At 49.8% G+C, this 13,363-nt stretch overlaps 1 protein-coding gene across 4 annotated transcripts in view; it reads left to right on the forward strand.

The window, feature by feature from the left end:
* The first annotated feature begins 5,653 nt into the window (after positions 1-5,653).
* EBF1 (EBF transcription factor 1) overlaps positions 5,654-13,363 on the forward strand; it is a 266,955-nt gene continuing 259,245 nt past the window's right edge. For all 4 annotated transcript variants that reach the window (XM_030458957.1, XM_030458960.1, XM_030458958.1 and 1 more), the window contains exons 1-4: positions 5,654-5,868; positions 7,273-7,429; positions 7,709-7,772; positions 7,999-8,054. In XM_030458957.1, coding sequence (XP_030314817.1) covers positions 5,735-5,868; positions 7,273-7,429; positions 7,709-7,772; positions 7,999-8,054 — 411 coding nt within the window. In that variant the 5' untranslated portion in view covers positions 5,654-5,734. The remainder of the gene's footprint in view (positions 5,869-7,272; positions 7,430-7,708; positions 7,773-7,998; positions 8,055-13,363) is intronic.

A 13,363-nucleotide genomic window follows, 5' to 3' on the forward strand; every position in this document is an offset into this window, starting at 1 on the left:
TGGGCAATGCTGTGATCCAGCTACACCTGCAGCACTATTTACACCAGGACGGCACTAACACTCCGACGGCCGATTTCACGGCTGGAGTAATCCCGTTCCCCTGTCCACCAGCGACGGTGCTACGGGCTCAAGCAAGCACCCCGAGTATTTGGGGTGGTCCATAGCAACCAGTCGCCCAAACCCAGGCAGGTAACTCTGCTCTGAATTAGATTCGCTTTCAGATGTGGGGACTCGGGTCAGCCGGGAACCCCACGGGACACGTTGGTGCCCCGGGGAGCATCTCTTCCCCCGCCGTTTTGCCCCCTCCGCCCCCGGCTGGAGCGGTTCCCCCGCTTGGCCACCAGGTGGCGCCAAGTCCACGCGGCGCGGCGGCCCCCGGGCCCCGCTGAGCCCCGCTGCGGGAGGGGAACCGGGAGGGGAGAGACGCCTTCCCCTCCACCTCCTCCCCCCCCTTATAGTCCGGGATGAGCGCGGCAGCGGCGGGAGCTGAGCTCGGGGGAGGTGCCCCAGATCCGCCCGTCTTGTTCTTCTTCCGACATGCCGCTGGGAGCGGGCCCGCTCTTCTGGGCTATGGATGCCGTCTGACAGCTCCCTCCTGCCCCGTGGTCCTGCACAGCCCCACACCTCAGGCACCTAGAAGTGGTTCACTCACCCTCACACACCCCACCCCCACCCCCTTTTCACTTGCAGTGCAAGCATTTTCAAAATGCACACCTCAATGTCCAGATGCTTCCAGCCTGTAGGGATTTAATTCTGCCCCAAGGCCAGAAGCCTCCCACTGCCCAGGGGGGAGAATCCCACTGCCCCATCACGGCAGGGAACAATCCGGGGGTCCACAGTCCCCAAGGGCTGGGGAGGCAGGAGGAGGAAGGATCCTGAATGAAACATTTCCATCTCTATTGCCTGCTTCTGCTGCTTCTTCATGGCAACTGAGTAGAAGTGAGGTCATCACAGTCATCAGTGTGCTGTTACCCAGCCTCTGTCTGGTCCCAAAGACATCTAGCACCCTTCCTCCTGAACAGGGCAAGCAGAGCATCATACCCCCATCCTCAGTCCTTTGAGCCTTTCTGTTCTCTTCTCCCCAGGACCCAGCCAGGTAGGAGTAATAAAACCCCCAACGTAGATGAACAGTTTCATCATCTGCCAAGGAAGATGTATTTATCTGTAAATGGAAAGTCTTCGGAATGAACCAGCAGCCTGTTGGCAATAAGGCAAATACTAATGAAAAGTATGTTTTCTGAGGAGGATAAGAGTGAAGTGTTCCCAGATCCTCAAGCCCAGTCCACTTCTGCCCATCAGAAGAAAATGCAGGTATGTGCTCAGACTCTTAAGAGCTCTGGTGTCAGTCCCACTGTGAGAAGAGAGGTTTCTTTTCCCTTTCCCCCTTCAGCACAGGTCTGTTGTTCATCTGCCTTCTGCTGGGAGGAGTGGGAAGGAGCATGGTCGTTATGGGGGTGCCTTGTCCAGCTACAAAGGTCAGGGAGGAGGGAGCCAGGAGGCTTTTCTCTCAGAAACTTCTATTTCTAACCACTTCTTGCCTCCCTTGGAGTCTGGGCAGAGGGAAGCAGGGCCTGACCATCCCAGCTGTGCTGTGAGCCCCAGGGCAGAGGCAGGGGGGACTGGAGGCAGAAGGAGGGAGTTGTCCTGGATAAACTCCAGGTCAGAGGCGAGAAGGGCCTTTGGCCCACTTGGAAATGGCCTCTGGGCAGGGTAGAGGCCTTTTCCTACGCAGGATAAATACCACACTTGCACTCTAAGACTTCTGTCTCCAGTCTCATAGGGGTCATGTTTGTCCTCTGGAGTGAGGCCTCCTTCTGTAGCCCTGTTCAAAGGCCTTTAAACCAGTTGTTCCCTAGGAGTCCTGTTTTCTTCTATTTAGTATGAGCAACTCAGGACCATGCCTTTCCTCCTCCTCTCCCTTTCACTGGCATTTGGATCCTGACGTTGCCCTGTTTCTGCCATCCACCATGACTGGAGACACTTCAATCATGTCCATGTCCTGGTCCATTTTGTAAGTTGCTCTTGCCTATGCTATAATGTTGTGAGTTACAGGTTTGTGTTGCTGTGGTAAAGTCAACAGCTCAGCTGCTCGCTCGCTTTGGGAGCAATGCATTTTCTCACCCCTGGGAGCAAATTGTAGCCTGGAAGTCCGTGTATATTTTATTCTGCTTTGTATCTTGAGAGCATTTAACTTGGGCTTGTAAGGAAGCGTCTCTGCAATGTGCCCAAGTTTTCTTCTGCAGAACACCAGAGTCTTGGCCAGACCATGGAGGACTCCCCCGTGGCAGGCTGCAGAGTCATCTCCAGCTTGGTTTGCCATGCTGAGGAAAGGACAAACCCAGCTTTCCACATGAGTACACTCTGGCCTTATAACCAGTGTGACAGGGGTACGAGTGTAGCAGCTCCTCTGCAGTCGGTGGATTGTGGTGGCGTTGGTCCAGAGACCAAACCCAGACAATGTGGAGAAAGTGAGTGCTAAAGGCAACTGGTGATTCTTTAAAACAAAAGCCCCAGCATGACGAGGTTGGCCTCTGAGGGGTGGATAGAGCACAGAAGTCTCCGAAGTCCTGACTTTCCCCTCTCTCTCGTTGTTTCAGCTCAGCTTTTCTTTCACACTCCCACTGTGGGGGTCGAGCTGGTGTTTAACCCTTTCATTCTTACAGCAATTAGTCAGTGTCTTTGATTTTGTCTGTAAGCACCAAGTGGGACATCTCCCCCACAGCAGCCCCAGGGAGCTTGCCTGTGTGTTGGGCACAGGGATGCAGGCATGTGTATGGAGAAAAAAGTGGAAAACTTGTCACTGAAATTGTTGTGGCTGGCTGTGCCTGCCCCGTGGAGGTGCCCTCAGGTTGCTGCTGGGATTTTGTTCCCTTCAGCATTCAGGAAAAGGCATGGAAATGGTCCCCTGATCCCCTGAACAGATTTGAAAGGGGAAATCTGACAACTGCTCAGTATATTGATTCAAATGCGTTATTCCTCCCTGGGCAGATCCCTGCCCTGGGAAAGGAGCAATCAGTGCAGGTGCAAATAGCTTTTAATTGCAAAACATATCTCACCATGGAGGCATTTAGGCTGGATATGGTACAAGTAATACAGCATCAGCCTGAAGACAACCAATAAGCACTGCAGGGGCCAAACTATTCCTGTGTGATACCTAAGGTGTAAATATTCGTGTGTGTTTGTGTTCTTCCACATATCCCTGAGATATGACACAGTAGGATTATGTGAAGATTCAAACACCATTTGTAGGGAATGGGAAAGCCTATGCCCTGTAGTGATTCCTAGGTGAGAATGCAGGGTTGGGTTTGTGGATGTTGTGTGTGTGGACTTGCCTGGAGCCAGGGTTTCAGAGCAGTTTCTCATTGCTGGCAGCAGTCTGTGCTTGTTTTGGAGGCAGAGCTCTCCACCTGAATTTTAGCTCCGTGCTCCATTGGCCACTGTACACCAGGTGATGGAAGAGTGTCCTGTAGGGTTGTCGGATTGCCTTTGGGTGCTACTGGTACCTATATCATGTTTTAACCTGTACTGCCTGATCTCTGGGCCAGCTCCGAGGCCTTAGTTGTGCTCTGGACGGGGTGTTTGCAGGCTCGGCACGGCCCGGTGCACTCTGCTGCCCTCCGCGCAGCTCCTGGATAGGGAGGACAGCAGCCACCCACTCCGTCATCTCCCACGGCTCTCGGTGCAGCATCTGTCACACCTCGGGGGGAGGGTGGGGTGGAAGTGGGGGGCGGGAGGAAGGGAGGGTGTAGGGGCATGAGGAGCAATCCAGAGATAGACGAGAGACTTCAGAAGTTAACCTCCCTAAAGTGGAGTTGAGAGGTCCCCCTTAAGCTATCGAGGGGTGACATCGCCTTGGTGAGAGTGAGTTGCTTGGCTTGTTGGGATGCACCAGGTTTTGTTTTGTTGTGTGTGGAAACCCAGCGAAAGCCGATATTTGGGGAGGCAGAACCCATGCAGCCGGCACAGCGAAATCCTGCGGCAAAAGCCCGGGGCGCAGGGGAACGGTTCGGCAACGAAGCGAGTCGGGCAGGGAAAGAAGGACGGGAGTTGGTACGGGGGAGACTTCGGAGAGGGGAGGACACTGCATCCGCTCTGTTGCCCCGCAGCCAGCGCAGCTTATCCAGCGAGGGCAGGAATTGTTTTTTATTCCCTGGGAAAAAAAATAAATAATCGGACTTACTAGACAAAATTGGACTTTCTCCGTGAACTGTCATGATCGGAAATTGTGTACTTTTGCCTCAAAGCAGCGCACCGCTGGCCGGGAACGGAGCAGGAACCGGGGCGAGCGGTGGGGCTTCAGCAGCGATTTGGGGATTTGCAGAAGGGGGAAGTTGGCGAGACCGGCGGCAGGCCCGGCCCCCCGCGTGTTTCCCGCGACGTTTACGCCGGGGATAACCTGACTGCGTGGGGGGGCTTCTCCTTCCCTCGCCAGTGGGGCATCCCCGGCTTGGGGCAGCCAGGCGCTGGTGGAGGGGACCTGCTGTAAAGGCCCTGGGGGAACAGGGGAGGGTCGGCCACCCTCGCAACTAGCGCTGTCGCTTTTCCCCGTCGTCTGCGTGCTGTACCGAGGGCCGGTGCGGGAAGCCGCTTCGGGGGTGTCCGTGCCCCCACCTCGGTTATCTCCGTGCGGGTACCTGGCGCGGGGAGGCTCCGGCGAGCAGCGCCGCCGCCTCGTTGATGAACAAAGGCGCGATCGTGTTTGTATTGATGCCCTCCCCCCATCCCGTCCCCTTACCCCGGGGAGGCTCCGGGGCAACTTTCCCCCGGTCCGAACGGGGCGTCTGGGCGGGGCTATGCTAATGAGGGGCGTGGCCTCGCCCCCGCGGCGGCGACTCGCAGGCGGCCATTGGCTGCGACGGGGCCACGGGGGAGGGAGGAGTGGTGACGCAATGCAAATGAGGGGGCGTGGCGGCAGAGGCCCCGCCCCCCGCCCGCCGGGGCTGCGGGGCTCGTGTTCGGCGGCGGGGACAGTCAAAGTGGCTCCCATAGGGAGAGACGGCGAGTCCGCCCCGGCGCTGCGGGAGAGGGAGGGGGCGCGGGCACCGGCAGCCCCAGGGTCTCCCTCCGTCCCTCGGTCCGCGCCGCCGCCGCGGGTGCGCCCCTCTCGCTCCCTTCCCGGCGTGCGCCCGGCTCCGACAACTCGCTTCCTGCGCGGCTGAAGGAGGGAGGAGAGAGCGCTTCGGCTGGGAGAGAAGAGAGAGAAAAGAAAGAAAGAAAAGAGAGAGGGGAAAACGGGGGGGGGGAACTTGCCTCTCTTGTCACTGGAAAATGACACTTGATGTAGCAGAGCTTGCTGCAGCTCTTGTTCGTCCTATTGTTTCTTAAGCTGCCATCTGAGATTTTTTTTTTTCTGCTGCCATCCGAGGGGTGTCTTCATACAAAAGGGACTTCAAGTACTCCTCCGATTTGCGAACGTTGCAACCACCCCCAGCACCCCGCCAGCCCCTCCAAGAACCCAAACAAACTGCACACGCAGCAAACAGCAGCAACAAAACTGGGCTCTGATTGCCTCTGGATTTTTTTTTTTTTAATGTGCGTGCTTGTGTTTGCTTTCTCGGACTTGCTTTGATTCCAGAGATCAGCTGCTCAGACAGGAAAAAAAGCGAGAAAGGAAGAAAAACACTTATAACGGTCCGCCTGGCGATTTTATCACTTTTTTTTTTTTTTCTTTTTTCTTTTTTTTTTTTTTTTTTTTTGAGTAAAGAAGGAAGATTTGCGCTGTTGTTTCTGATTCATGTTTGGGATTCAGGAAAGCATCCAGCGGAGTGGGAGCAGCATGAAGGAAGAGCCCCTCGGCGCGGGGATGAACGCGGTGCGGACGTGGATGCAGGGAGCCGGCGTCCTGGACGCCAGCACAGCCGCTCAGAGGTAGGCAGGCTCCGCGCCCGCGCCCCGCTCCGCGCCCCGAGGCGCACGTCGCCTGCAGCGCTAATATCCGCGGGCAGCTCCTTTCCCCCCAGTACCAACAAAAAGCCGGCTCTGGAGCACTGCTTAACAGCAGTGAGTTTCGCATAGATCTTACCGGTTAAATATTTATTCCTCTTGTCCCTTAGGAATGATTTTTTAATTAAATAATAACAACAATAATAAAGGAATACGCGAGTTTCGCTAGGCAGGAATAGGTGAGTTTTAATTTCTCTAGCTCCTTGTGTGCGCACGGAGGAAAGAGTTTTCAAAACTCTGTTTGCTGCTGATTTAGTCGTAGATTCTCCACATGACACTTTCCTCCTCCGATAAGCAGCGAGCCGTGCACGGATGTACATCCAAAATATATTTATCTACCTCGCTTTCTTATCCTCGTCAGAATCAGCTAGAGAACCTTTTGCAAAATTCCCTTCTTTTCCGATAAGTAGGGAGTTTTGCAAAGCTTTCTGGAGGAGAAATTTAATTCGAAGCCCCTTTGTAAAACCGCTGCCACTTATCTTAGATTAAAAAAAAAAAAATAATCCCTTTTGGATTTGGTAAAGCTGTTCCCAGTCTCGCTTTCCCGCTTCTCCTTCTTCCCATCCTCTTTCCCGAAAAAAAACCCCAACAAACAAAAACCAAACCAAAACAAAAACAAACAAACAGAAAAGGTAAAACAAACCTTCGTGATGGATTTGCATCCTGAGCCCTTCAACCGGCATCATCCAAGAAGTTTAAGGTTCACATCTCCTAGTGTCTCCCTCCTCGCTCCGCACCCCTCCCTTTGGAGCCCTCTAAGGAAGGGAAAGTTTCTGCTGGGACAACCCTGAAATATTTCAAATTGTCTCCTGGGCTGCCGTCGCGGTGTTTACCCACCACTCCGGCAAAGGGAGGAAAGGCTTGCAGGACTGAAACTGAAAGATAAGGCACATGGGCGCTTAGGTGACAGCTTGGACCCGAGTTTGAGAAGTGGCAGAACCAATGCCGCTCCTCAGGGCAACGCGCTGGAGGGGCTGAGCACGGCTCCGCCGCCATGCAGGGCCGTCTGCGGCCGGGCACTGCCCCCGGGGAGGGTTGGTGGGTGCTGGGTACCAGGGGCGGGGGGCTGCTTGGCACAGTGTGGTAGGGTCTGTGCCGGCTTCCCGGCTCCGCGGAGTTTCAACGTGGTCGCACTTAAGCCCGCCTTTCCCTTGGCCTAAAGGGAAGAGCTCCGGGACGACTCGGGGGAGGATGCTCAGCCCCGGGGGAGTCCAACCGGCTCCCGGCGGGGGAAGGGGCCCGAGAGCCAGCTGGGGATGGTGGTGGAGGAGGGGAGGCGGGAGGCCTTGTCGTCGGAGCTGCTGCTAACCCGACTTTTTCTGGTCCCAGTGGAGTGGGTCTGGCCCGGGCTCACTTCGAGAAGCAGCCTCCTTCCAACCTGAGGAAGTCCAACTTTTTCCACTTCGTTCTGGCTCTTTACGACCGGCAGGGGCAGCCCGTGGAGATCGAGCGCACCGCCTTCGTAGGCTTCGTGGAGAAGGAGAAGGTGAGTAACCCGGTGGCCCACGGGGCTCGGCCACCTCTCCGAGCCCTCCCAGCTCTGCTCCCCCGTGGCCGTTTCACCGGGAGTCACCGCTGCCTCCCGGGCGCCTCGCTCTTCCCGGGCTGACGGACAGCGAGATCCCTTCGCTATGCCAGGGGCAGGGGCGGGGGCTGAGAACTGCTTCATTCAGCCATGGGGACACCCGGTGTGTGAGTGATAGAGAAGCTTCATATATATTTTTTTTTTCTTTTTCCTCTGGCCTCCCGTGTCCTTTAACTCCAGGAAGCTAACAGCGAAAAGACCAACAACGGGATCCACTATCGCCTCCAGCTGCTCTACAGCAATGGTAAGGGCTGGGAGCCCCCGGTGTCAGCCCCACCACCCCCTGCTGCCTCCTCGGCTGGAAACCCACCAGCTGCCCCGGCTCCCCTCCGCTCTGCGCATCCCTTCGCTGGGGCAGCTCTGCTGGGACACAGGCGGCTCCGGGCAGAAGCCCCGGCGGGCATGAGCCTTTGGGCGAGTCCCGGCTGCTGCCAGCCGGCCCCGCTCCTCACACCTCTGCCTTGTTTCAGGGATCAGGACGGAGCAGGATTTCTACGTCCGACTCATCGACTCAATGACCAAGCAGGTAGGTGCTGCGAGACGCCCGTGGAGGAGGAGGGTCTGTTTTAGGGGGGTGGCAGCCGTCGGGGCGGCCCTCGGAGCGCGGCGGGGCGGCCCGCGGAGGCGAAACCCGCCCTCGTCGTGGAGCCGAGCGACTATGTCCCGGCGGGGAAGGGGCTGCCACTTCCCGCGGGGCACGGCCGCCTTCCCCGTTCCGCACCCGCTCGGCTCTCCCCTGGCCTCCGCGTAACTGCAGGGTCTACAGGGACGAGCCTCGGGGACCGACCCAGGCGTCGGGGCTGCGAGGTAGTGCGGAAGGTCCCCGCGGGACCCTGCCCACGCCGGATTTTGGAGCTCCGAAAAACATAGGCGGCCGTTCTAGGCAGGGCTGGGGCTAGTTTTGCCGCTTAATTAATAAGAATTAACCTCTGGCCTCCCCCTGCCCACAGCAACGCCGCCAGCACAAGTCGCTGCCCTGGCTCAATGGCTGTGTTCGTCCTTTCTTTATTCCCGGTGCCTCCGGGTCCCTGGGTGAAAGGAGGAGCGACCGGATCATGGCACACTTGCATGTCGCAAAAGCCCCCTGAAACGGGGCGCGGGGAGCGGCGAGCTCGGTGTTGGGCTTCGGGGAGGGCTGCAGAGCAGCAGACATTGACAATGGATTAACCTGAATTTTAAGCTTGCTCTTTAACTTCCCGAACAGAGTAGTAACATGCGTGCCTATCTGTAAAAAAAAAAAAAAAAAAAAAAAAAAAAAGACAACAAAAAAACAACAAACCAAAACCACCACCACCAAAACAAAAAAACACCCCAACCAGTTTTCTGTATCAAAACAGTGTTTTTACAAGGGGACTATCCGAACAAATGGATTACCTCTTTAAAAAAAAATAGTTACTCTAGTTATTCTTCTGCTTCTGTGAGAATATTTTTCTCTTATAATACATTTCTTTTAAATAGTTGTTTCTGAGCCTTTTTATCCTTAAGATCTGTTTTTTCCCCCTCTCCTAATCTGTTTTACTTGTTAAAATTAATTCTTAAACTTTATTTAGGATAAACATTAAGCTCTTTTTGTATTGATAGGAAAAGTCAGTCCCTCTGTATTGTCAGTAGGGAAAAAACTCTTGGCTTATATTTGGGTTTCTTTTCTACAGCAAAACATTAAACTCCAAGGGCTAAGTTTGTTTTAGAAAACTCTCTTTGATGGTCCCAAAACATCTTTTCCTGCTATTGAAGACTGTCTTTCAACAGAAAAAAAAAAAAGGAACTTGGATTAATTTTACTAGGGAATCCACTGTGTGTCTGAACTCTGTTAAACTGTACTCTTGCAAACAGAGACCATTCCTTGTAGCAGCGATATACCCTTCTTCATTACAAATCTTTGAAAACATTTGCTGTCATCCCTTGTTTTTCAGTCACAAATTAGTTAGTTTGTGTTAAAAGTAACAAAATCTTCCTGATATATGAACTCTTTTTCATCCTTTTGGAGATTATCTATTTCGCTGCAGACTGCATGAGAGAGACTATCAATAAATATTGTCTTTAATAAGCTTTCCTATCATTACAGAAATGCAAAAGCCTCTGTTCATAATCCTGTTGAAAACAGAGCCCTGAACTCTTGTAGAGTAGCGGATTCAAAATAATTTTCTTAACAAAGGCATCTTGCATATGAAGAGTTCATCCTAAGGCACTGTTTGACCTCTTGGTCTCTCATTATTATCAAGCCATCAGCGGGTCGTTGGAGAGAAAGAGGAAAAAAAACACCCTGAAATACAGTTTATTTGTGAAACCTACCATGTAGCTTTAAAGTACATTTGCAATGAGGGAGGAGAAGAAAAAATCTGATTACAGGAAGTCTTAGAAAACCGAGGTTAGTGCAAATTACAGATTTTGGGGAAAGTGTAGTAGGACTGAGAATTGAAGATTTAAAATAAAAGCTCTCTGAACTTAGATTAGAAAACAGGGAAAGAAAGGCTGGTTTAGATACAAACACGTTTGCATATTATTTTCATGAATATAATTTCTATAGGCATGACTATAATTCTATAATTGCTTATGAAAAATAGGGCATTGTCATATCAAAACTGTGGCATGTGTTCCTCTGAATTTTTCAGGAGGGCTGGGGTCTAAATTCTCTTAATTTTTCATTTTTTTTTTTTTAATATTTTTTTTTTTAGTGAAGTTATTTTAGAGTTGCGATTGCTTTGGCTACTGAACAATAATTAGGAAGTGAAGTACAACACATGACAAAAGCTCACCCAGATGTTGAATATATCACTTATGTTTATGACAGTGAATTATATGGAATATTATAAAGTAACTTTCAAATTATCAAATTGTAATTAAATATTTCAAAGACTGTCTGAAAATTCTTTAATTTTTAATGAAAGTTAAATATAGTCAGTCTGTTTGAAGGTGTGGTATTTTAATGCATGACGCTCAGACAAATTGGATAATGAAATGATTATTTTTAAATGAAACTGTTGCAGAAGGGTACATGTTTCAGCTGGCAAGGGTGTTTTCAATACTCACACATGCACATTCACACACTCAATAATTGTGAATTCCCAGACTGAAATTACAGCTACTCTGAGGTTTCTGGTGGCAAATTAAAAATCCCACAAAAGCAAAGCTTGAGTGAGTTAGGTTGCCCAGATCATACAGGAAAGTATCTGTGCTCTTTCCCTAAGTTTATTTATTTATTTATTTTAAATACGGGCAAATCAGATTTAAATATATTCTCTCTGTTTCACAGTTATCAGTTGTATGGTTTAGTGTAGCTGCAGCTTATTATGTTAAGGAAATAAAATCAGATCTGTTTTGCACATCAGACCTAGATTTCTGTATATAGGGTTGCTACTCGGGGATTTAACATAGATGTCCTATTAGCAGCATGCATTTTATCAGCAGGTAGGCAGTCAGTGCTTTGCTGTGCTGGATGCTGTGTGTGTCAGAAACAATGGATACCCCTGCTCCTACAGAGTTCTTGATCTGAGAAAGTTAGGGATTTGCTTGTGTGGCTGCTCTAAACTAGCAGCGGTGGCAGGAGTCTTGGTGTAGGTGGAATCTGGGGATCTCTGTGTTCTGGTCCATATGTATATGGTCTCTATCAGCTGAAAGGGAAGTGGGGCTAGAGAATGGCTTTAGTGAAGGAACCAAGGATTTTGTCACTGTACATCCCAGGGCAGATCTGAATGTGCATGCATAGCCCCAAAACATGAGCGTTCCGTTCAAGGGCGCTGCTTGGCAGCCTGGGCTGTGGGACTTCTGAATGGGAAACCCAGGCAGGACTGACCTCAAAGTGCACTATTTTTTGTTATATTTGAAATAACGTGTTTGGCCTTTGGTAGTGGCCCTAGGGAAGTGCTAGGTAAAGTGGGAATTATGTGCCTTTGAGGGGTCTTGCTACATTTCTAAAATGTACCTCCGTCGTTAAAAAAAAACGTAAATACTGCGCACAAATCGTTAACGTTTCAGGGAAGCTCTTTGCAGTCAGTGTAACAACATTCAGCATCAATACTGGATTAATTATGTTTTCTTTTATGTTATCTTGGCACCTCATTTTATGTCAGGATCACATTCCTAATGCATTCAAAACCCTGTAGGATCCCAAACTTTATAGCTGTTGCTTTCCGTAAAGCAGCAGCTCCTGCCACAGTAGGTCTGGCTCTAACAATGACGCATTTTGAAATCGCTTGCAAAATATGAAATATGTCTGCTCTAATAAAACCAGAGCTTTTAGGCAAGTCTAAGGATTTTAATATGAGAGAAGAGATGCCTTGTATTTCTTCAGCTGTATTTTCATAACGTTGAGATATTTCACTATTAGGAAAGATGGAGGAAATAAATCTGAAATACTTGTTCCCCACCCATTTTTCCTTCAGCTGTTCTATTCCATAAGATATAACGGATGCTGATATGGCTCAGGCACCTTAAAAATCATAAGTTTTGCATGATAGCTATTGTCTGCTGCTGAGAGTCCTCATGAGTAAAAAATCCCTTCTTCAGACTTAGACTCTGTTTATATTTTTCTTTTTTTCAGTACTTAACTCTGGATGCAAATGGCTTTTTTGTTGACTTCTCTATCATTCTCTGATGTCTGCAGATATTTGATCAGCCCTCTATTCTGTGCATAGCATGATTCTTCTTTGGCAGCTACACGCATGGGAAAAAAAATGTTATCAATAAGTTCAGAGGAGCCTCAGCAGACTCCGAGAAATTTCACACAAACATAAAACAAAACCTAACCCCTGTGACAGGGAAAGTTTACATGCTCCAGATTTTAGCAGCTTTCTTGTGCCTTTGGTGAGATGTCAGAAGCGCAGGTGATTTTAATTTTCTTGTACAGAGAGGAATGGAGAAGTTTGGAATTTGCATGCATGATCAGGACCTGTGTTTGGGAAAATGTAAACTCATCACAGTGGAAAATGTGTTGTTTGGAGTCTGAGGGTGAAAACAAAGCTGAGGATTTTGGAGAGACTGCCTGAGCCAGATGGCCTGGTGCATTCCCAGTCTGGCAGCACAACTGCTCCCTCCTGTATAATATACAGCCATTTGTTCTGGGATATTTACGCTAGAGCTGTTTCCATGTGAATGTTTGAAAACCACTAAAAATTAACATATTAGGAGAGATAAATTTATTTAATTTGTATGAATATGTCGATAAGCAGGCTGTGTATCAAAGGCAGAGGGAGACTGGATAAAATAATTAGATGCTACTGAATTGTGCATTGAGAGACATGGCAAGAACTAAGCGTCTTCACCCTGGGACCCAGTGCTGTGCTGCTTGTCCAGGATAAACCTCCCTGGGATAAATTGAAATTTTGCCTGAGGAAGGACTGAAAACTCGGGTAATTAAGGGTTAAGTATTCAAAGCCAAATAAATGTAATTCACAGTATTTTCTGTGTAGATATATAGCGGATACAAGCCTAATCCTCTCTTAGTGAAATTCTGGCCCATCTGAAGTCAATTGCAAAGCTCCTATTGAATTCAGTGGGGCCAGGATTTTATTTTCTCTCTGTGTCTATGGCTGTATACGTCATTCCAAATAATTTTACTTCTGGTTTTGAAAAGACCCTAATTTTAATGAGTTTTTCTTATTCCTTTATTTCAGTAAAGGATATAGTTTGTTTTGTGAAACAGATGAGGAATTTGAAAGCAAGTGGATTTAGATGCATGTTGGTTATTTCTCTCCTTCTCTTAATTTTTTAAAATCAAGGTCATGACATAACTGAATAATATAGTGACCGTGATCTCATTCCTTCAAGATTGTTTTTCATCCAGTTCAGAAAGCAGGATTTCTTGACAGGCAAACCAACACCATGAAACAATTCTGT

This window comes from Calypte anna, chromosome 13, assembly GCF_003957555.1.
Source record: "Calypte anna isolate BGI_N300 chromosome 13, bCalAnn1_v1.p, whole genome shotgun sequence".
In the NCBI taxonomy this organism is placed as follows: domain Eukaryota; kingdom Metazoa; phylum Chordata; class Aves; order Apodiformes; family Trochilidae; genus Calypte; species Calypte anna.